Source organism: Panthera onca, chromosome C1, assembly GCF_046562875.1.
Source record: "Panthera onca isolate mPanOnc1 chromosome C1, mPanOnc1 haplotype 2, whole genome shotgun sequence".
Taxonomy (NCBI): domain Eukaryota; kingdom Metazoa; phylum Chordata; class Mammalia; order Carnivora; family Felidae; genus Panthera; species Panthera onca.
Window position 1 is genome coordinate 39,765,777 of NC_138346.1, and position 23,926 is coordinate 39,789,702.

General features: G+C 37.9%; 2 protein-coding genes across 6 annotated transcripts in view; one reads left to right on the forward strand and one right to left on the reverse strand.

The window, feature by feature from the left end:
• Positions 1 to 15,842, forward strand: part of DNAH7 (dynein axonemal heavy chain 7) — a 264,880-nt gene extending 249,038 nt beyond the window's left edge. Inside the window, exons 61-65 of one of the 2 annotated variants that reach the window (XM_078451065.2) lie at positions 727 to 957; positions 4,223 to 4,375; positions 5,771 to 5,948; positions 10,528 to 10,631; positions 15,473 to 15,842. In XM_078451065.2, the coding sequence (XP_078307191.2) occupies positions 727 to 957; positions 4,223 to 4,375; positions 5,771 to 5,948; positions 10,528 to 10,631; positions 15,473 to 15,679 (873 nt within the window). In that variant the 3' untranslated portion in view covers positions 15,680 to 15,842. The remainder of the gene's footprint in view (positions 1 to 726; positions 958 to 4,222; positions 4,376 to 5,770; positions 5,949 to 10,527; positions 10,632 to 15,472) is intronic. The other variant, XM_078451063.2, reaches the window with a different exon arrangement.
• Positions 15,843 to 15,874: 32 nt separating this feature from the next.
• SLC39A10 (solute carrier family 39 member 10) overlaps positions 15,875 to 23,926 on the reverse strand; it is a 144,981-nt gene continuing 136,929 nt past the window's right edge. For all 4 annotated transcript variants that reach the window (XM_060622741.3, XM_078451066.2, XM_060622740.3 and 1 more), the window contains one exon: positions 15,875 to 18,670. In XM_060622741.3, the coding sequence (XP_060478724.1) occupies positions 18,512 to 18,670 (159 nt within the window). In that variant the 3' untranslated portion in view covers positions 15,875 to 18,511. The remainder of the gene's footprint in view (positions 18,671 to 23,926) is intronic.

Consider the following 23,926-nt stretch of genomic DNA (forward strand, 5'->3'; position numbering starts at 1 on the left):
GTTCATTTATATTCTAATTGTGCTTGTTTTCTCTCAGCGTGCGTGCGTGTGCACACATTCATTTATTCTGAGGATTTAAATGATTTTTCCAGAAAATATAGATTCATTTACACCCTGCCACTATGAACATAAAAAATAAAAATTGAAATTCCCCTTCCTTCCTTCCAATGTGAAACACTAAAGTCTGCCTTTCTCTATAACTCTTCCAACTGCTTAGAGAAGACGAGCTTATTTTCTTTGCCCTCCTGGTTCAAGGACAAAACTATATCTCTGCTTTTGGCAACCAGTAGGCACCAGAGTTATTGGCAAATATATTTTGTGGCAAGCTTTCTCAAAGCAAGATCAGACTTCCTTCTTCTGGGTTTTAATGTCCATTTTCCCTCCACCACCCCACCAACTTAAATGCTTTTGCTCCCTCTACCCGCAGCACCCACTCCTCCCCCTCAACCCAGACAGCACAATGTACCACATATTTGCTTCCTCCAGACCCTCTTTGGCCTGTAAGCACTGTCGGTGCTCTTTTCTTCCTCCTCCCTAACAATGGTTTTCTCCTGAATCTCTGCCCCCATGTCTATTTCCATCACTTGAATAAATCTTGTGTGGAGAAGAATCATCGGTAGAATAGAGTGGTACTCATTCTTACAAAATTTACCTTAGGAGTTTTCTTACGCAGCAATTCCTACACCTTTATGAGGATTTCTGACTTTTCATTTGAATTCTTGACAGTCTCGTTCAGCAGATGCCGGTGCAAAATCATCAGATGAAGTAGTAAGTGAGGTTGCTGGTGATATCTTGGGTAAACTTCCAAACAACTTTGATGTTGAGGCTGCAATGAGGAGATACCCGACAACTTACACTCAGAGCATGAACACCGTACTTGTCCAAGAGATGGGGCGTTTCAATAAGTTGTTGCAGACCATAAGGGAATCGTGCATTAACATTCAAAAGGCAATCAAGGTAAGGGGAAATATACCAAAGAAAAGTCATGGCAATAAACTGATCATTCATTTTACTCAGCAAATATTTATTGGGGAGAGATTCTATGCAAGCACTATCCTTCATTCTGGGGATAGAAGCAAAATCCTTGCCTTTGAAGGACAGATAGAATTCTGGGGGGGACAGTTAATGACTGGGTAATCAAGTATGGAGTATGTTAGCATAATTTGCTAGATAGGATACATGCTAAGAAAAAGTGTTAAGGAGTAAGAAAGACAAAGCTGTTGCCTTCATAGAGCTTAAGTTTTTATAAGGGAGACAAAAATTTAAAAACAAATATATAATTTCATTAAGTGGTAAGTTCCATGGAAACAATAAAGGATAAGAGAATAGAGAGTGATGGGTGGGAAATTCTGTCATTTTGAGTCAGGCTCCTCTGGGGAGCTGACCCTTGAGCAGAGGCCTGACCTTAAGGGCAAACCACAGAACATTTGGGCAGAGGATATAACAAGTGCAAAGGCCATGAGAACAAGCTTGGCATGGTCTGGGAACACAGTAGGGTAGGCTCGTGGAAAGAGCATGAGGAAAATGGTAGGACAGAGAGAGGAAGCCACAGACTCATGATGGCCTTGTTGGCCATGGTTAAGATCATGAATTTTATTCTAAAGTGTAAAAGTAAGGAGAGGTCTTCGGAGGGCTTTACGCAATGAAGTGAAATGATCTGTTTTACATTTTTAAAAGTTCACTCTGACCACTGCAGGAAGGACTGCAGGGGAACAAGAATGCAGGCAGAGACCAATTATGCTACTGAACTAGTCCAGCTGAGTTTGGTTCTAATAGTAGCATGGGAGAAGAAAAGTGCTTGAATGTGAGTTATTATTGAAAGAGGAGTCTACCAGGCTGGCTGTAGTTTAATCTAACTGCGCCGTTTGGCTAAGAAGCATTCCGTATCATGTCTTTCTCCTTGACCTGGTTCTTCCTATATCCTACCTGGGAGAGAAAGTCCTGGTCTCCAGTATTCTGGGGGAAAGGGGAAAGAGGCCTCAGGAATCTCAGCATCTCAATGTACATGCATTCACTTAATTCCCAACGTCAGGATGGTAATGTGACTCCAACTGAGCCTGGCATCCCTCCAGGGATTTCTTCATTTTCCTTTCCTTGAACGAGCATTTCATTACCTGTTTCAAGGTAGGCAATGTGCAGATTTGTGAAAGAAGTCCCAGGAATCTGTTTTCTAAGCCAGATTTCAATAACCCTGTTCATTTAGTACCACCTGCAACTCCTTACTTTCATTTAGGCCCATCAACTCCAAAGAGTTTTGGGTATTCTGTAATATCTAGTTGATTCTTAGTTTTCTCCTTTGCTAATGTAAGATCAGGTTTTCTCCTGACTTCTACATCATCTACCAACAGTCCATATGCTATCTAGCTCCCAAAACTGTGTTGTCATTTTTGTCTTTCCCTGTTTTTTTTTGTACTTGTGGGCTTATGCCCTTAAAAAATAAATCCTTTTACTGTTGTTTTAGTGGGCTTGGGAAGGAGACAAATGAAATGTGGGTGTTGAACCCATTAGATATACTCTAAAATCTTCTCCATGTTAGTTGGGAGTAAAATTATCACCTATAGAAAAAAGAGAAATGATGATGGCAACTGGCCCAATTGCAAGATCAATGAAGCAATAATTTTCAAGGGCCTTGAAGTTTTAACATCTGTACATCGGTGATTCAAAATGGGATAAGATTGGGGAGCTTGGGTGGCTCAGTCAGTTGGGCGTCCGACGTCAGCTCAGGTCATGATCTCGTGGTCCGTGAGTTCGAGCCCCGCATCGGGCTCTGTGCTGACAGCTCAGAGCCTGGAGCCTGTTTCAGATTCTGTGTCTCCCTCTCTCTCTGACCTTCCCCCATTCATGCTCTGTCTCTCTCTCTCTCTCTCTCAAAAATGAATAAACGTTAAAAAATAAATAAATAAATAAATAAATAAATGGGATAAGATTGGGGCGCCTGGCTGGCTCAGTTGGTAGGACATGCCACTCTTGATCGCGGGGATGTGAGTTAAAGCCCCACGTTGGGCATAGAGTTTACTTAAGTAACAAAATGGGATAAGATCAATTAGACTTCACAATTGGACTCCAGGATATTTTAACTTTTGCAAGCATTTTATAAGATTTTTCTAATTTTATTTTAATCACTAGTCTTTTAAGAAGGCAGGATAGAGATGTATTAGTTGTCCATTTAACATTTATTTATTTTTGAGGGAGAGAACACACAGCATGAGGAGGGGAGGGGCAGAGAAAGAAGGAGACACAGAATCCGAAGCCAGGCTCCAGGCTGTCAGCACAGACGCCGACATGGGGCTCGAACTCAAGAACTGTGAGATCATGACCTGAGCCAGTTGGATGCTGACTCAACCCACCGAGCCACCCAGGTGCCCCTTAGTTGTCCAGTTAATAGGGTAGTAAAGTAAGTCAAAGTTAGGCTGTGATTTAATAGCTAGTGAGTTGCTAAGTGTTAACTTTCCAGGGTGGGCAAAAGAGTGAAGGAGGTCAAAAGGTACAAACTTCCAGTTATAAAATAAAAGTCATAGGGATGCAATGTACAGCATAGTGACTATTAATACAGTTAATACTGTATTGCAAATTTGAAAGTTGCTGAGAGTGAATCTTAAAAGTTCTCATCACAAGAAAAAAAAACTGTATGAGGACATCTTAGATTTATTATAATCATTTTACAATATATACAAATATTAAAATCATCATAACTCCTGACTTCTCAAAAACTTAACTACTAATAGCCAACTGATGACTAGAAGCCTTAGCCATTGTATAGTCAATTAACTTACAATTGTATGTTATATGTATTATATACTGTATTCTTACAGCACCTTTCTCCAAAATTTTTCAGTATTTTTAGGCTAATTGGTTCATCTGTGAGTTTTTTCAAACTGTTACAAATCTCCAAAAGTTTTTCAATACATTTGTTGAAAAAAATCCATGAGGACCCACACAGTTCCAACCCATGTTGTTCAATGGTCAACTGTTACCAGGTTATATGTCAATTATACTTCAATGAGAAAATTTGATTAAAGTTAAAATTGTCAATGTTTTCGTAAGGAATAACTCAGTAGTGACTGCATGAGTTACCGGCAGTAAAAGAACATATTCCTCAGTTTCTGCTTATGTGACTCAACTAATCACAATTGTAAATACAGGCAAATTATGAAAAAGGCATTTAAGAAGAGATTGTCCAAAAGCAATGCTATCATTTTAACCAAGGCTAAATGTGTTTCAGGGGCTTGTAGTAATGTCTACAGATCTTGAAGAAGTGGTTAGCAGTATTCTGAATGTCAAAATTCCAGGAATGTGGATGGGTAAATCATACCCAAGCCTTAAACCACTTGGGAGCTATGTAAATGACTTCCTTGCGAGACTAAAATTCTTGCAGGTGAGTTCATCTAAATGATCATACATTGTTTCTTTTGATTTCATTTTCTTCAGTCAGGATCCCTGATGCCAGGAGCATTAATGACTCTAGTTTTCTGTGCATCTCAGGCACTAATGACCGTTACTCAGTATTGCATATAATTTATGTAACTGTTCCATTCACTGTCAAGATACTAATGTTGGAAGTAGAATCTCTGCGAGTAGGTGTTCATGCTCAATTAGCTTAGACATTCAAATCAGTGACACTTGAAGAGGGAAAACAACTGGCTATGTTTATTTTTCCATTAAATACTAAGCATTAAAATAGATTTCTAGAACAGAGAACCTTTGAAAGCCAGAGAAGCTACTAGCAAGAAGCCTGATCTCTTCCTTGTCCAGCATTCTTCCAGGTCATGAAATCACTAGACTGCTGGTTCAGCCCAAGACAGTAATAGTCTTAATGGCTAACTGCCTTGGAAATGTTGAGTGGGCAGAAGACTGCCTCCTAATTATCTGGTAATATTGGTGCTTCACTATCTTCTTCTTAACAATTATGTTCACTAGAAGTATTGATTAATGTCCTAGATGCTGTACATAATGCATCAAAAACTGCCTATGAGGAAATTTCTGCAGGGGTAAAATGGCTAAATTTCCCTTCCATAACACAGGTCTTCTGTTATACTAGAGATGATACTAAAACATTAAGATTGTTCTTGAAAGATGAAGGATCTACGTTGGACTCTAATGAGGAAAAGTTCTTGAAATTCATTAGACTTCTATAACTTACTGTTTAAAGTCAGTACTCAATTAGCTTATTAAGATATGATATTTTAAAAAAGATATGATATAAACAGAGTAAATATCTTGATATTTATAAAATTCTTAAGCTCTCACTACCCTGTTTCTTTTGGAATTTCCTTGTATAATAATGTGTTTCCATGTGTTGGATTTCATTGTATTTTGGTAAAGTAGGTGGGAAAACATCCAAAGGAATAATCTGCTAGACACTAATGACTAGAGAGGAAAAGTGGAAAAAACATTACCAGGTGTTATATGGATCTCTTCTATTCAACTATGTAACATGTTATATGTGCAACATATACTAGATATTCGTTATTGTATGGAGTTTTTGGAAGGAATCACTGACCATGTATAAAGACATTTACTTCTGCCTTTACTCACACTGTGATCCTCTAGCTGGTGCAATGGATATGAAATTGAAGCCAGAACAAACACTGAATAAGTGTCTTTTTAAAACCTTGACAGTATAGCTTTTTATTCCTCAAAGTGTTAGCTCATTTATTGATCTACCTAAAAGATAATAAGGGGGAGCATTGGGGAGTAAATTTTATTAAGCAGTGTTGTATTTGAAGTTGAAAGGCTCTAGCCTGAGAACACTTGTGCTTTGACACTGTAGCAATGGTATGAGGTTGGCCCTCCTCCAGTCTTCTGGCTTTCTGGCTTCTTCTTCACACAAGCCTTCCTGACTGGTGCCCAGCAGAACTATGCCAGGAAACACACCATCCCCATTGATCTTCTTGGGTTTGACTATGAAGTGATGGAAGACAAAGAGTATAAGCATGCTCCAGAAGATGGTAAGTGCAGTGACAGAATGAGTTGGTTTATATCTAGGTACTGAACAACGGCTTAACATTCTTGCTTACTTTGCTCAGCTATTAACATTTTAACTATTGTGTATGTAACTTACTCTCAAAGAGTTGAGGAAAAGAAATTCATATGAACTTGCAACATTCTTCACAATCTGTCATCTTAAAAACAAATCAGCAGGGACACCAGTTGGAAGAGCGGAGCACGCAACTCTTGATCTCGGGGTCATGAATTTGAGGCCCACATAGGGTGTAGAGATTACTTAAATGAAACTTAAAAAAACAAAAAACACATCAACAAAGAATTCCAAGTGTCTTAACATCCACATCCCCTCAGTTACTGTCCCATGTCTCTACTCCCTTTAAAGCAAATTTCTCCAAAGAATTGTCTTTACATACCCTCTCCGGATTCTCACTTCCTTTTTTCCACCTACCTTTCATCTCCTCCAATCAACTGATGATCTTTTCAGAGTTAGTAATGACTTCCATATTGACATATCCCATGAAATGAAATCAGTCTTCATCTTAAACTCCTAACAGTCCTTACCAGTTGACAACTTTCTCTTTCTAAGAGACATCCTTCTCCCTTTGTTTCTCCTGATTTTCCTTTTCTCACTGGACACATTCATGCTTCTTTGCTAGCTTTTTCTCCTCTAAAAATTAGAGTTTCTAAGGACTTAATCCTTCACATATTTTTATTCCTAACACACACAGAATGGGCATATTAAATGCCTGAAGAGTATTTAACAACCTTCTGCCTAGTTTATTGTTCCTTTAATTATATAAGCCTTTTAAAAAATACATTCTCTGTACAGCTCGCTATATTACATGCTGTAAAAGATGTCAATAAAGAGACGTTTGAGTTCCTGCACCCTAATAAAAGTCAAAATATAGATGAGCAATATACCGTGAAGGATAATTTTGTTCAAACTAAGTAGGAAGGGGGGAAAAAGGAGTTTAAACTGGGTAAAAGCAAATCAAAGGAAGGGTATAGAGTTGCTCTGTACCACTGATAGGTGCCAGAAACTGCCCAGCTCTTCACAATAACCCTAGGTTATTAATAGATATTGCTATTATCCCCATTATACTCAGCCAAAACTAAGGCTCAGGAAAGTTAAGTAACTTGCCCAACGTCTCACAGCTAGCAATGGGCAGAGTTAAGCAAACTGCAGGCTGACTCTTATGCTTAGCTAGCTTTCTCTAAGGCCTGCTGAATATTTTTGTAGAAGTAAAAGTTTGAAAACATCATTACATTTCTCAAGGAAAGCTCCTTGAAGAATCTATGATTGATTCCTAAGTATTTAATTCAGATGCAATGTTTTGGGTTTTTTTCCCCTAAATTCTCCTCATCATTATGATAAAAGGCAGGGAAGATGGCATTTGGATTGAAGGCTAGGCAGTATTGGTGTCCCTCAGAGTTAGAGGTTTTTGAACTCAGCTAAAGAATCGAATTTCTAAAAGCATTGCCTGCAGTTTATAAACTAGTTAATATTTAAGATCAAACTACTGAATTGCCAATCATTATACACTGAACTTAGACATTTTACAAGGTAGTTGGTATTTCTTTTTACTGTGACTTACTAATTTAACTCACAACTGCTTTTATTAAATACATTAAAATCCAAACTTATCTTGAAAACAGTGGAGCAAGCATAAAGTACAACTTAAAGATAAATAAGGACTATTTCATGTCCAAGATCATGCAGTAAAGAATAGTCATCAGTTAAGCCATTTTACTGAATACTAAAGTATCAGCCAAGGTTTAATTTATAATAGCTAGTAGATATTCACTAAATCACGCATTTTATTATTTTGCACAAACACACACACATACATTTTTACCAATAAACACAGATATCCACAATTTAGCCTTTTTGTCATTCCTGGCTTTTTCCTCCCAACCTAATAACCAAAACAAAAATAAGATTCCATGGAATGATTTGGAGCACTAGACTTTTCCCAGGGAACAACTTTCCCATGGGATGCTCATGGGAGGATCCCAGAGCCCATTTGAGAAAAGCTTGGGCTAATGTTTTCCCAGTTTCTTTATCTTTACCACTCCACCAGCCTGTCTTTTTTATACACACTTAAGTGTGCGCCCGTCCCTGCATTCTGGGGCTCACAAAGAAGTGAGCCTATTTACCTATGATTAAATTAAACATAATGAAAAAGGGCACTCTTAAAGTGATTCATAAAGTGGCCACAAAGCCACTGTAAATCCACATAGATTTGGAATCTTACTTTCCAGCTGTACTTGCTAAGGTTCCTCTTCTTTGAATTACTAGTCCTAATGGGGGACTCACCAGCGAAGGGCATTACATAGCAGGAAGGGAGGCAGATAATCCTGAAGAGAAGGGCTGAAGAAGCCAGACCTGACTCTATGATGACCACATCTCATGGATGGCAAAAGGTGTGACTCACAGGGTAGGAGCGGCTCTGAATCAGGACCCAGTTAATACCCATCTATCCTTTCAGATCTTGTGTCTTCCATGCGGCCTGTATTGGCTGTGAGAAATAAAAATGCGTTTGAATATCCCCATCACATTTCCTATAAAATTGTTACTGGGTTGGAGAAAACTTTATCCTTATTACCACTTTTCTTAGGTGTTGAAATGAACTCTTTTGCTCTGACATTATCTTTGTTTCCCAAGCGAGGAACAGATAATCTAATTGGTTAAAACCAGAGAATTCCTGGGCTATGCTTACATGTCAGTGGGGCAGGGTGTTAAAACAGGTTTTGGACCTGTTTTTTAGTCTCCTCTATTTCCCTATTCCCACCTAGTATTTTTTTTTTAAACTGAGTATTTATTTAGCTTAATCATTCATTTCTCTATTTTTTTTAAATGTTTATTTTTGAGAGTGTGAGCAGGGGACAGGCAGAGAGAGAGGGAGATATAGAATCCGAAGCAGGATCCAGGCTCTGAGCTGTCAGCCGAGACCTATGTGGGGCTCGAACTCACGAACCGCAAGATCATGACCTGAGCTGAAGTTGAAGCTTAACCAACTGAGCCACCCAAGCCCTGCTATTCCCATCTAGTATTGTGGTTGTCCTGCAGGACTTAGATCTGGCTGGAAAGATTAATATATAGGATAGGCTTGCAGACTGATCTGTCTCTCCCTCAGGCAGGTCTACCCTCCATGTTACTCCAGGCTCAAGATGCATTTTGCAATTCAGGTGTACCAAGTAAAACTTGAAATGTTACTGGACAAGTGCTGTGTCAGTTAATAAAACTGACCTTTTATTCCAACCATTCTTTCCATCAGTTAAAACCTAGAGAGGAAAAAGTCTCCCCCCACCCCAATAGCCATCACTGGATTATCCACATGTGGCTTTAAAAATAAACTGTAATTAAAATGAAAATTCAGTCCCTCAGTCACATTAGCCATGTTTCAGGTGTTTAATACTACCTGGCTACCATATTGGAAACACAGAGAATACTTCTATCATTACAAAAAGTCCTGTTGGACAACATGGTCCAAGTGGACTTTTATATACTATTTTACAAAGTGCTTTCACCAACATTAACTGATTTGACTCTGTCTACCTTGTAGAGGTGTTAAAGTAGGCATTATTTTACAAATGTTTTGCAGTTGTTCTCAGATGACTAAACAGGTCTAAAGTTAAATGAATTGCTCAAGGTCACACACAAAAATTAGGAACAAAGACCTCAGTCTCTCTAGGTGCCACGTTGCTTCCTTCCCATCTGTGCAACCATTATAATGAGTGTTTCCATGTGTATATACCTATATTCAAATCCTGAGGTTTTACACCAAAAGGACGGTCTGACAACTGATCGGAGTTTCAGTGATTTCCTCATTTGTGCTCTTTCGTTAGTGTAAAACATTACATTTTAGAGGGAACTCCTCTCCATGTGTTCTCTCATACATACTAAGGAGAGGTCTGGGAATGAGAATAAATCCTAGAAGGAAAGGAGAAAATTAACTTTCCTGATATTAGAGGTCTGTGCAAGAGTATTTTGCTCAGGTGCTGCCTAGAAGCCACTGGATCCCTACAATTACAGTAAGAGCTTTTCTTGCAGATTTCATGGCCTCTAACATTATAATCACTGGCCAATTGACAGTATAAATTTGATGGGGACACCTGGGTGGCTCAGTCAGTTAAGGTTCTGACTCTTGATTTTGACTCAGGTCATGATCTCACAGTTCATGGGTTTGAGCCGCGCGTCGGGTTCTTTGCTGACAGCTCAGAGCCTGAAGCCTATTTCAGATTCTGTGTCTCCCTCTCTCTCTACCCCTCCCCTGCTCGTGCTTTGTCTCTCTCAAAAATAAACGTTAAAAAAAAATTTCTTTAAATAAAATTCCTTTTCTGTTTTATCCTCCATATCTTATCTTACTATTGAATTAACTAGGCAAAATATATTCTTAGAATATGGATGTTAAGACAAAGCACTCAGAATATTGCTTTTACTTTAGAACAAGCCTTAGGGTGCTGCCCTAGTATCATCTGCAGAGGTGATAGGAATTTCACTAATAGGAATTTCAGATTCAAAAGTTATTCAATATGCACATTTAAACAGCTGTATTAACCTGCTTCTTTTATATTTAGGTGTTTTCATTTATGGATTATTTCTGGATGGAGCTTCCTGGAATAGAAAGATCAAGAAACTTGCAGAATCCCATCCCAAAATTCTTTATGATACAGTGCCTGTGGTTAGTACTTGATATTCTAATATTGGGGGGGGGGGAGCACTATTTTACACACACACACACACACACACACACACAGAGTCAATTCTCATTTATAGTAATTACATTTTATAAAGTTCCTACCAACACTGAATTAGTGAATGTGAAACCATAGCTCCTAGGAGAAATACAAAGTTAAGTTTCTAATGATCCTCTGATCACATTTTTAACTGATCAAGACATGGCATTGTTTTGCATTTGTTTAAAAATGCTTGTTTAATATATACTGTTGATTCATTAACATTGAACTCACGAACAACAACACTATAACTCATGCCTGAACAAAGTCTCCAGTTATTTTCTCCCTAATGCCTATCACAGCCTTCTTGCACTTAGGAACACTAGATAGCACCTGGACACTAAGCTTAGGGGCCATTTTAAACAGAGAGACACCACAACCACCACCAATAACAAAATGCAAAAGACCTGGCATTAAATAAACCGTTAAAAGGAAACTTATTTACAAGAGGTGAAATAGAAAAGCAGAATGTCGACAGACTCAAACTCAGCTGGGAACCTGTTTGTCTGGTGACTCACATTTTTTGAGGCTCTGAGCATGCCTGTGAATGATCATAAAACAGAGTATTAATTTTAGGGTGATGAATAAATTTTAGCAATAATGAAATTTGCACAGAATCCAGGAAGAATGAGGATTGACTATATATGTATCCACATACAAATACATGCATATTTGTATTGTATATATACCTTGACTTAAAAATGAAACCTGCAGACTAAAAGGTTAGTATATGAAAATCATCCACATAAAAACTTAAGTTTCCTAGGAACCTATCTTCAGCATGGGCCAACTAAGCTATGTAAGATATTGTTTCCATCTGTTACTACATCATGAGAAAATGACCGGACAGATTTTCACACACTTCAAAAGGTCAGTCTGGGATGGTGTAATAAAATATGGGCTGTGGATTTACACGGACTATTTGTGGGACATTGGGAACAGCTTAGCGACAGGCAAACATCCCTCAGAGCAGCTCTACCAGGTACAGTGAGGGACCAGCGTAGAGCCAATTGCAACAAACCCTGCCACATATGTTATTAGGTATGGGCAGAGAGTTTCAAATATGAGACCGAAATTCAAAGTCACAGGGCAATTGTTTGTAATTTTAGGAGTTGATTGGAATCGAACATTTTTCTATTACATGAAAACTCTTTTAAGGTAGCTTACAATGAATACAAAAGGGATTTATACATGGATGATCTCCAGAATAAGGAAGTCACTTAGGGAGAAAAATTCTCATTAAGAAAATGCATTCTTGGCTGAAATGAATACACTCACCTTGAGTCCTTAAATTTAACTATATATGAAAAAACTGCTTGATGGATTCCACAATAATGTGGGCAAAATATAGACTAGCATCCATACTAACTCTCTCATATATTTATTTGACCTGAGAAACCTTTTTAAAAGAGGCTGTGAACAGTGGGGCTGTCATGCCATGTCCTCTCAAGCATTGCTGCTGCTGTTACTGGGAAAAGGAACTCAATTAGATTTTGAAACAGAACACTATTTCATCATTATGAACATAGTTCGTTCTTTACTCTTCTATTCAGAGAGGTTTTTTTTTTTTTTTTTTTTTTTGAGATTGGTTAGGTTTAACAGTGCTTAACATTCTACAAACTTAGCTAATGACGTTCTAAAAATAATGTAGGTATATTATAGTTATAAAGAAATGCAGGTAGGTTTTAAACAGCACAATGGGATGCCTGAGTAGTTCAGCTAGCTGGTTTAGCATCCAACTCGATTTCGGCTCAGGTCATGATCTCATGGTTCCTGAAATCGAGCCCCACGTTAGGCTTTGTGCTGACAGTAGGGAGCCTGCTTGGGATTCTCTTCTTCTCTCTCCCCCTGCCCTGCTTGCGTGTGCACACGTGTGCTAAGTAAACTTTTAAAAAAATGTTTAAAAATGAACAGCACAATGTACATTATAACCCCTTTAAAACAGTCACCTAAAATGGGGAGGCAATCTAGTTCTAGAGTAACTGACAAAATCCTTTCAGAATTTTCTGCTATATGTTTATAGCAGCACTATCAACAATAGCCAAGCTATGGAAAGAGCCCAAGTGTCCATCGACTGATGAATGGATAAAGAAGATGTGGTATGTATGCACAACAGAATATTAGTCATCAAAAAGAATGAAATCTTGCTATTTGTGACGACACAGAGCTCGAGTATATTATGCTAAGCAAAATAAGTCAGAGAAAGACAAATACCATATGATTTCATTCACAAGTGGAATTTAAGAAACAAAACAGATGAACATATAGTATGGGAAAAAGAGGGAAGCAAACCATGAGACTCTTAATGATAGAGAACAAACTGAGGGTTGCTGAAAGGGAGGTAGGCAGGGGATGGACAAACCGGGTGATGGGTATTAAGGAGGGCATTTGTTATGATGAGCACTGGGTGCTCACTAAATTCTGCTCCTAAATCACTAAATTTTACTCCTGAAACCAGTATTACACTGTATGTTAAACTAGAATTTAAATAAAAACTTAGAAGAAAAAGAATTTTTCGGGAATGGCCTTTATTAAATTGATACAGTGACACGAGTTTAAGTATCAATGGTGATGGTTCTCTCTGAAAGTATGTATGATTTTGTTGTTGTTACTGTAAATGTCAAAAGTCATCCCGCAGAGAAGTATGGTGAAGAAGTGAGGAATACATCAGTAACACATGTTTTTTGACAGGTGAAATAACTTATTTTTTCTCATAGGCTCTGAAGGTAGTTCTGAAAGCACTAAGAAAAAAAATCTTTTGAGCAAAATACCTAGGAATAAATTTTGACCAAAGAAATCGAAAATGACACAAATGGGAAGACAGTCCATGCTCATGGTTTGGAAGAATAGTTAAAATGTCCTACTACCCAAAGCCATCTATAGATTTAACGCAATCCCTATCAAAATACCAACAACATTTATCACAGAATGCCAAAATTTGTATGGAACCACAAAACACCTTGAATAGCCAAAGCAATCTTGAGAAAAAAGAACAAAGCTGAATGTATTAAAATTCCAGATTGTAAAATATACTACAAAGCCACAGTAATCAAAAGGGTATGGTACTGGCACAAAGACAAATGGATCAATGGAACAGAAAGAACCCAGAAATAAATCTACACTTATATGACCAATTAATCTACAATGAAGGAAGCAAGAATAGATAATGGGGAAAAGACAATCTCTTCAAAAAATGATGCTGAGAAAAAGCTGGACAGCTACATGTAAAAGAATCAAACTGGGCCATTTTCTTACACCATACACAAAATAAATCCAAAATGGATTCAAGACCAAAATGTGGGACCCAAAAATAGTAAAATGCCTAGAAGAAAACATAGGCAGTAATCTCCTTCACAGTGGTTTTAGCAATATTTTCTAGATAGGTCTCCTGAGGCAAGGGGAACAAAAGCAAACATCAATTATTGGGACGATAAAAGGCTTTTGCATAGAGAAGGAAACCATCAACAAAAAAAGGCAACCTACTGAATAGGGGAAGATATTTGCAAATGATTACATCCAGTAAAGGGTTAATATCTAAAATATATAAAGAACTTCTATAACTCAAGACTGAAAAAAAAAAAAAACCAAAACAATTAAGAAATGGGCAGAGGACCTGAATAGTTTTCCAAAGAGAACCTACAGGTGGTAAACAAACATGAAAAGACGCTCTACGTCACTAATCATCAGGGAAATGCAAATGAAACCACAATGAGGGATCACTTGATACCTGTCAGAATTGGCAGAATCAAAAAGAAACAGGTGTTAGTGAAGATGTGGAAGAAAAGGAACCCTCGTACACTGTTGGTAGGAATGCAGACTGGTGCAGCCATTATGGAAAACAGTATGGAGGTTCCTCATATATATATATATGTGTATATGTGTACATGTATATTATATATACATAACATACAGAATAGAATATTATTCAGCCATAAAAAAGAATGAGACCTTGCCATTTACAGCAACATGAATGGACCTAGAGGGTATATCAGGGAAAGACAAATACCATATGATTTCACTCATGTGGAATCTTAAACAAATGAACAAAGAAACCAAGACAGACAAAAAACAAACAAACAAACAAAAAACGACCAGACTCTTAAATATAGAGAGCAAGTTGGTGGTTGCTAGAGGAGAGGTGTGTTGGCAGGGGGGATGTGGGTGAAATAAAGAGGAATAAGAGGTACAAACTTCCAGTTATAAAATAAATGTGGAGATGAAAACATCCCGATATGTGAAAACACACCCATATGGTGAATACAGTCAGTCAGTGACATTGGGGGAAGTATACTTACTTGGTGAGCACTGAGTGATGGTACAGAATTGTCAAATCATTATGTTGTATACCTGAAACTAATACAACACTGTTAATTATACTTCAGTTATAAAAAATGCTAAAACGGGGCGCCTGGGTGGCTCAGTTGGTTAAGCGTCTGACTTCAACTCAGGTCACGATCTCGCGGTCTGTGAGTTCGAGCCCCGCGTCGGGCTCTGGGCTGATGGCTCGGAGCCTGGAGCCTGCTTCCGATTCTTTGTCTCCCTCTCTCTCTGCCCCTCCCCTGTTCATGCTCTCTCTCTGTCTCAAAAATAAATAAACGTTAAAAAAAATTAAAAAAAAATGCTAAAACAACTGCAAATTAAATACCTTGAGAATGGAAGCACTGCTAACAAAAGATCTATTTGGGCCATAGAAATTTGCAGATATAGAACTTAACAATACCCTGCTATTAGGTTCAAATGTAAATATCAACACTGTTGACGTCAAGTTTTATGCATTTTCTTCCAGATGTGGCTAAAGCCCTGCAAGAGGGTAGACATACCAGAACGACCAAGTTATGTTGCTCCATTGTATAAGACAAGTGAGCGGAGAGGAACATTATCCACCACTGGACATTCTACGAATTTTGTGATTGCCATGACTCTTCCCTCGGATCAACCCATGGAGCACTGGATTGGACGGGGTGTAGCATTATTATGTCAACTTAATTCATAATCAGAAGATACCATTTCTGTGTTCCAACTTCTTGTTGGATGGTGGAATAGAAAATAAAGCAGTTTGGTTTAAGTCTATTTCACTAAACTGTATAAATTAGAAATTTATGTGCAAATGCCGCTTATATTTAAAATGACTCATGCTTCAGTGTAAAGAAATGTTCTGAAATAAGACTAAAGAAAACACACTGGTATATTTGCTCTTTTTGAATAACTTTATTTTGGGAGAGTTCCATAAGCATTAGGAACATACATAAAATGACACACCACTGTTGACAATGAAAAAAACAGCATTTGATCATTTCCAGCTTTATAAATTTTTTTTTAAAAATGATTCAGTTACAACAACAAAAAAAGGTTTAGATATTTTAGCAAGTATCACCTTGCAGGACCATAATCATATTTAAGCCACTGACTTACTGTTAATGGAAAAAATTCACACTGCATCTAGTTACTATTGTATTTCTACGCATAATCACAGCTGATTGAATGCAATGTGATATACACCAAAATTCATATGGATGTCACACAGTGACAGCATTGTACAAGTAACATTAACAACCTCCAACAAACACATGTTAAATTAGACTGGTCAAGCTCAATGGAATGTTGGAGCCGAACAGAAATGTAGTGGAATTCAGATTGTCTGCTCAGACTTGAAACTATACATCAGAATGACAGGAAAACTAAATACTGGTGGAACCCTAACAAAATACTAGCAGCAACTGTTACAGCCCTCTTAACAGGTTTTTAAAAATCTAGCAAATGAAGATAATGTAATACCATTTTTGAGAGAATATAAAACTTTATATACTTCAGCAGAACCTGTTTGTTTTCAACCAGATCTTTAAGACGGGGAGTATATTCCAACCGTTGCTTTTCATAAAAGTTTTAAAATTAAGCAGATTTAATGCCGGAATGCAGAATCTTCCTTGGGTATAAAAATGCAAAAATGAATTATATATCTTGGTTCAGAAAGCAAGATATTTTAAATCTCGAAGTTGGCAGTACTAAATAAAATAACAGCACCTTTTACTAGGTTGCTTGAAGGGCCAAGCAATGAGATGAAGGCTGTCCTAATTCAGTGCCCAATGCTGAAGATACTCTATGTTAAAAAAAAAAAAACAACAAAAACAAAAACCTATTTATTACAGGAGGCCGTGAGAAAAGCCAGAAATAATTTTTCAAATTCAGGCACAAATTAAGGAAATAACACCTAAGCTTCCTCGCTCACAGCATAAAGAAGAAACACTGGCAATACTCTTAATACCTGGAAACATGTGCTGCTCTCGAAGTTTTATTTTTTTGTTTAAAGTTCATGAAGAGGAAAGGGGCTGAGGAAAAGGAGAAGGAAATGAAAACATGGCAAATGGAATGGAAAGAGTTTGGCTCTTAAATATTTGAACAGTAAGATTTTTAAAGCAGCCGCACTGGTAGCCAAGCAGATTAAAACCAAGCTGCCTGCACATAGTTCAAATACAGTTTACCTGGCATGAATGAAGGCCGTGTGGCACAAGACGTCAACAGAAAGCTACATGCAATGTGACTAGTACTACAAATTACTGGGTCAAAATTCAGGATAAACACGGCTCGCACTTCTCACAAATCACTCAATTATGGTAGAACAGGGCATCTATAAAAGAGACCAACCCCTATCAGGCACCAACAGCATATCTTGGCACAAAATGATTAAGTGATTTCAGTGGAGTTATTTAAGTGTATCTCCCAAGTCACTCGGGTACCACGCTAGCTATGGTATCGATGGAGATTATCCTCATGACCATTTTAATGGACATACAGATTAGGACATGGTAAATGTGGATTTTCTGCCTTACCTCACTGCCAGTCACAGCATGTGCTCTAGGTTCCAAAGCCAAGCTGGTAAAGCAATGCATACATTTAGAACTTAAATTTCCCAAATAACTAGTTAGTACTGTTAAAGTAGGAGAACTGAGTATTTAGATCATGTTTGGGTTGTTCTTTGTTCTGATATTTCCTAGAGGGTTACACTTTGAATGAAAAAAACATTTTACCACATGCTCCAACTCCCTACCCCCACCAAAAATCCCAAAAGAAAAACAAAATTAAAGTTTGAAAGAAAAAACACCCAAACACCAAGTATAATATTAATACGAAGAACCATTATGAATCTTTCGTTAAACTGAAGCTCACACAAACATACAATCACAGATTTCAGTAGTTTAGGCTGCAAGTTTAAACACTATGCCAATATATACAAAAATAGTAACTCTAGATTCAAGAATAAGGGCTTTTCCCAATGCTAAATTCATACTCTAATGCAGCCTGAGCCTTCCTCTAGTTCCTATAGCCTACCTAATGCAGTTTCAAAACTGTATCAAGTTGATCCCCATTACCTTATGTATATATGTAACTGAATTAAAGGATGCTACAATTCATTTTTAGCACAAAGAAAAGTCTGCCCGAAGTCCATTTAAAATATTTTTAAAGTTTAAATGATTTTTTTGGTTCAATTTCTATTTCTGCATAGCCACAGAAGTTTCTACTACCAAAGAGACTACTTTAGTGTTTTATATGATTATTCTTTTAAAAGTCTTAAACCTATATCAACATTGGTTCATGGAGTCCCATTTTCTCCTTTATCACAAGCTTTGTATTTTTAAAAGACCCCTTCACACAGGGAAAAGCAGTACTGAGCACGAACCAGTCTTTTGTGGTTAGGCTCAGATCTATGGAACTTGTAAGTAGTGCAAGCCACTGACTTTTCTTTGAGCAAAATGTGCGCACAGCACTAGGAACAGCTGCACAGCTGCATGGGAACATTCTCGTAATCCACAATGGTGACTGGGAATGGTTAAAACTGGAGGTCAAACACAATTTTGTCTTCATAGAGGGCTATCACCAGCATGATGGCAAATCCAAACAGCAATCCTAAATTCTGAAGAATGAATTGCCCCACTGGACAAAAGCCATGTTCTTCATTGTCACCATCACCATGCAACATTTCTGGAAGCTGGAAAAAACGAAAACAAAACAGATACTTACAAGCAATTTTGTAATAATATTCTCAACTTTTTAAAACATTCTTCTAGTTTAAACTAATGGATAAAGCACAACTACAAATAAATTATTCTATTCAACATAATGTTATCCGTAACACAGATTTCACTCAAGCACTGACAAAGTTCATGCTCTAGCTGTGTAGTAAGTAAATACAAAATCTGTTCCCTCCTAAATCCCAAACGAATGCCCATAATATACGCATTGGTCATTTTTTAAAGTCACCATCCACCGACCTTGTCACTTCTGGCATTTACTTTATGCTGAAGTATAAGACAACTTATTATTGCCAATAAAATTCTCCAAAAGAACACCACATTTCCCACATTTGCTGAGCTTAAACTCACTGAGAACGTAATATTCTTTGGGGGGATATCTAATTCAAAACTGTTTCATTTCTTCACCCTTTCCTTTAAAATTCTCATATTCAACTGCTGACAGCAAGGACAGACATTTACAGATGATACCTAACTGGCATCTCTATGCCCTTTGGCCACTATTTTCCTTCCCATAATAGAGAAAATAGTCTATCAAACCTATCCAGCAGAACCGCTCCCCAAGTTATGCATGCTGCCTTCACAGTATACTCTAGGACAAAATTTCAAAAACCTGAAAGTTTCCAATACTTTTAAAGGCACAGCTCACTGAAGTTTATAGTCTTGACTTCTAAAGCATAAGCATATACCATTACATTTAAGAATAATCCATAGTTTGAAGCATAAATCTTAAGTTTTTATTTAAGTAAATATGATTTGTTAAAGAGATGTACATTATTATAAGCATAGTCTTTCCTCCCACACCTAGTCAAAATTGTGCGAGAATAGCTACTTCTTTTTACTTCCACTCTTTGTTTTCTGTGTATTGTTTTTCAAGTTTGCAATGAGTATTGTCAGATAATAATGAGATGCTACTCTCTTAGACACTAACCTTTACTCCAAACAATACCTTGGTGCTTTGGGTTTAGGGAGGAGAAATGTAGTATTTTTTCTTTTTAATGTTTATTTATTTTTGAGAGAGAGAGAGAGAGAGAGAGAATGAATACGCGTGTGAGTAGGGAAGGGCCAGAGAGAGACGGAGACACAGAATCTGAAGCAAACTCCAGGCTTCGAGCTGTCAGCATAGAGCCCGATATGCGGCCTGAACTCACCAACAATGAGATCATGACCTGAGCCAAAGTCGGACGCCCAACCGACTGAGCCGCCCAGGCGCCCCAAGGAGAAATGTAGTATTAAGAACATAATGCCTGTCTAGGAAGAAACACCATTATTCATTATTAAATAATGAGTACAATTAATCCAACTACTGTATCCGACACTGCTACAGTATATTTAACAGTCTCCTGAGGATCCTATTTAAGAATGACTTCATGCTGATCTCTATTTTGTTCCCAAGTCTATGGCAGCAGTGTGGAGGCTACTGTTCTTTTCCAGCAGAGCAGAGTAACTGTGACAGAAACTACTACAAACAGAAGAGCTGATGAACTGTGACTGAGACTGTATGGTCTACAAAGCCTAAATATTTACTATCTGTCCCTTTACAGAATATTTGCCAAACTCTAGATTCAGACTAAACCAGGCGATTTCCAAACTCATCGTTCTAGTAAAAAGACTATTTTTTATTATATCTTTTCTCCTTTCCTCAAGTTTTTATTAAGACAAAAACTTTTAATTCTGGCTTAACATTTAAGCATACGTAATATACAGGACTTTTCTCAGAAACACCCCCTCCAGATAGGTACACATACCAGCCCGAAGAGGCACTATGCCTTCCCCACATTCAATTCAATCCTGAATACCCACACCCATGTCTGTTGATCATAAGCACAGCAAAAGCCAGCCAGTATCTCCTGGTATGGCCCTACAACAGTGCTTCCAAACTGGTTGATAAACAGCTGCTATCCAAAGGCCCTTAAAACCAGATGGGCGCTTATACCTGGATACCCTAAAGGTACCTCAAACCAAAACTTCTGGTACTGTTGCTATCATACTGAATGATTGTAAATGAATACAAACTTCCTCCCTATAGTCAAAGTGGTCTTTCTAAAACAAAAATGTGATGTCATTGTTGCTTAACTCTGTAATGGCTCCTCAAAATTTACAATTAAAAATTTATAAAATTTACACTAAATTTTCTTTTATAGCACTGTGTGTTGTAGGACTGTCGTGATCTGGCTAACATCTGATAACTATGGATGTAATTTTTTAATCCATCTTTTTCCATTTAACATTAGGAAAAAAATAATTTCAGTGTTATTAAAATCCTAAAATGTATGTGGATAGTTTTCCCTCTTGGACACTTAGGGTATTTTCAATGTAACTGTAACATTGTAAATGCTACTGCAAAAAACACTTTAATACAGTTTTTTGTTTGCTTGCTTGTTGTAGTAGCAATAGTCGTGATGGGTTATTTTCTCTAAAATACAGTCCCAGGAGGAGACTCACTAGTCAAAGGAACGATGCTATTCATTATTCTGCTTTCTCATATGACCCTTTCTCTTGCTTCTAATAAACTGTTCAACAGTTTTTAAGACTCAGCTCAGATCTCCCATTCCAGAGAAACTTCCCTAATTTTATTTCCCAATTTTTTAGCCAACATAGTTTTACAAAGATGGTACACTACTCTATTGTAACCCATTATTAAAAGAATTCTAATTAATGGCTAGTTTTCTCCTTCATTAGACTCTAAATCCTTCCTGGAAAGATTCTCATTTTTTTTTTTTTTAATATATCTTTAGGTTCCTAGTATAACAATTAGCTCGTTTTTCATTCAACTAATTGTGAACTACTTTTCTAGCAGTAAACGAAATACTACCAAAAATGCTTGCCAACTCAGAATGGGTATCCATGTGGGGCCCATAAGGAACTCAATAAATAAGTAAAATGTTTAGTGTATTATTTATAGATCAAGATCTAAGTCCAAAGGAGAAAAAAAGTAGGGACAGAATGTGTAAAATGTTGGGGTAGCGGTTGAAATTTTAGATGGGATGCCTCACAAGGAGGGAGAAAGCTAGCCCGAAGAATGTCCACACGCAAAATATTCCACATAGAGCGATCAGCAAGAGCCAGGCCCCTGCAGCAGAGTGTGCCTCCTGGGGAAAAGGAGAAGATGAGGTAAAGTTCAAGAAATTAGAGAGGGAGAGGGAGAGGAAATGCACAGGAGCCACCAAAGAGTTTGAAGCACACAACTGACATGACTGTTGACCCAGAATGTCGTGGACAGGGCAACAGCAGGGCAAAAGCAGGGAGAAAGTTAAAGAGAAGAAGATGGTGGTGGCTTGAAGGAGCATGGTGGCCGCAGAGGTGGTTAGGGGGTGGAGCCCTCCCAAGACGAGCCAGAGGTAGGGTGGACAGAGAGACTTGAGTCAAAGAATGATAGTCAGGGTTTTGATCTGAGCAACCAGAAGAATGGACTCATCATGTATGACAGAGAATCCCTACAGGAGTTGCTGGTTCAAGAAGTTAAGGCTGGCAGATCTCAAGAGCTGCGATCTAAACATGATCAGCTTGTACTTCTGTTCAGAGTCAGGGAAGCAGGTAGATAGATTAACTGAGTTAAGGAAAAAGTCTGAAGATGTAAACATAGGAATTACCAGTCAATAAAAATTTAAAGCCGTGAGACTAAATGGAATTACCTAGAGGGCTTTCACCCACAGTTACAGGTAAGCGAGAAGAGAATCAGAAAACAAATTGAGAAAGAAAGGCCTAGAAGGTGGTAAGCCAGGAGATGGTGATGGCAGGAAAGCATTTCGAAGAGAAGAGAATGAGCAACTGCAAAATACTGCTGAACAGAGATGGGATGGGGTGAATGACCACTGGACTCAGCAACATCGTGGTCGACTGGACATAACAATCTGGCACAGCAGTCAGGGAGAATACCTGATATGGCCAAACTCAAGAGAGACAAGAATTAAAAAATAAGAAAGCGTAATTTGCTCTGTAAGGGAAGAAAATGGTGGTTGAGGACTAAAATAGAAACTAGAGTTAAGAAAGTCCTCTCTCCTATCTTTTGAAGTGAGGAGTACGCGAGGTTTACGTGCTTGTAGGAATGATCCAGCAGAGAGGGGAAAATGACCAACACGAGAGAGAATTTGGGAGAATTTCAGGAAGTTAGTGAAAAGAGGACAAGTTCTAGGGAGCGGTTTTAAGAAGCTGACCTCTTTGAGGAACACAGAGATTCCTCTGGTGTAATAGGAAAGGGAGTAAACGAACGGATACAGGCAGATGAGTAAAAATGGTGATGGGAACCTGTGGCAGGTTGTCTCAATGGCTTCAGGGTTCTCCATGAAACAGGAAGTAAGGTAATCAGCTGAGCATGGGGACAAGAAATGAGGTGTTAGTCTATGAAAAGATAGGGAAGTGGTGAACTGTAGGTACAGAGCGTCAACATTTTTTTAATGTTTTTGAGAGAGAGAGAGAGAGAGAGAGAGAGAGCAAGCATGCGTGTGCATGCACAAGCGGGGGAGGGGCAGAGAGAGAGGGAGACACAGAATCAGAAGCAGGCTCCAGGCTCTGAGCTGTCAGCACAGAGCCCAACAGGGGGCTCAAACTTGTGAACCATGAGATCATAACCTGAGCTGAAGTTGGATGCTTAACCGACTGAGCCACCCAGGCACCCTGTAAACAGTTTTTCTTTTCTTTTGTTGATACTTTCTAAATTTTCTATTATAAATAGGCATTAATTCTATCATTAAAAATTCAGGTTATATGATTTTGAAAGAGACCATCTACTAGATCCTACCAGGAAGAAAAGTGAACATAATGTTTGAAAACAAAAAGTAGGGGCACCTGGGTGGTTCAGTTTGTTAAGCGTCCTACTCTTGATCTTGGCTCAGGCCATGATCTAACGGTTCGTGAGATCGAGCCCCACTTTGGGCTATGCGCTGACAGTGCAGACCCTGATTGGGATTCTCTCTCCCTCTCAAAATAAATAAATAAACTTAAAAAAAAAGTAATTAAACTGCTAGTTCTGCAAATACACTGCCTAACATATTTAAGATATAAAGGTAAAATTAAAACTATTTGCTAGTGTTTAGATTTACTAACTTTAAAGTTAGAAAAAATGAAAATTACACAAATCCCTAGGAAAATATACCATTTTCTGCAGAAGATTGGCTTCCCTAAGAAGTATTTCTTGTTTGCCATAAAACAAGCTCAAAGAATTATTTTATTAACAAACCACACCACAGTATTACAAATTTTAATAGTATAAC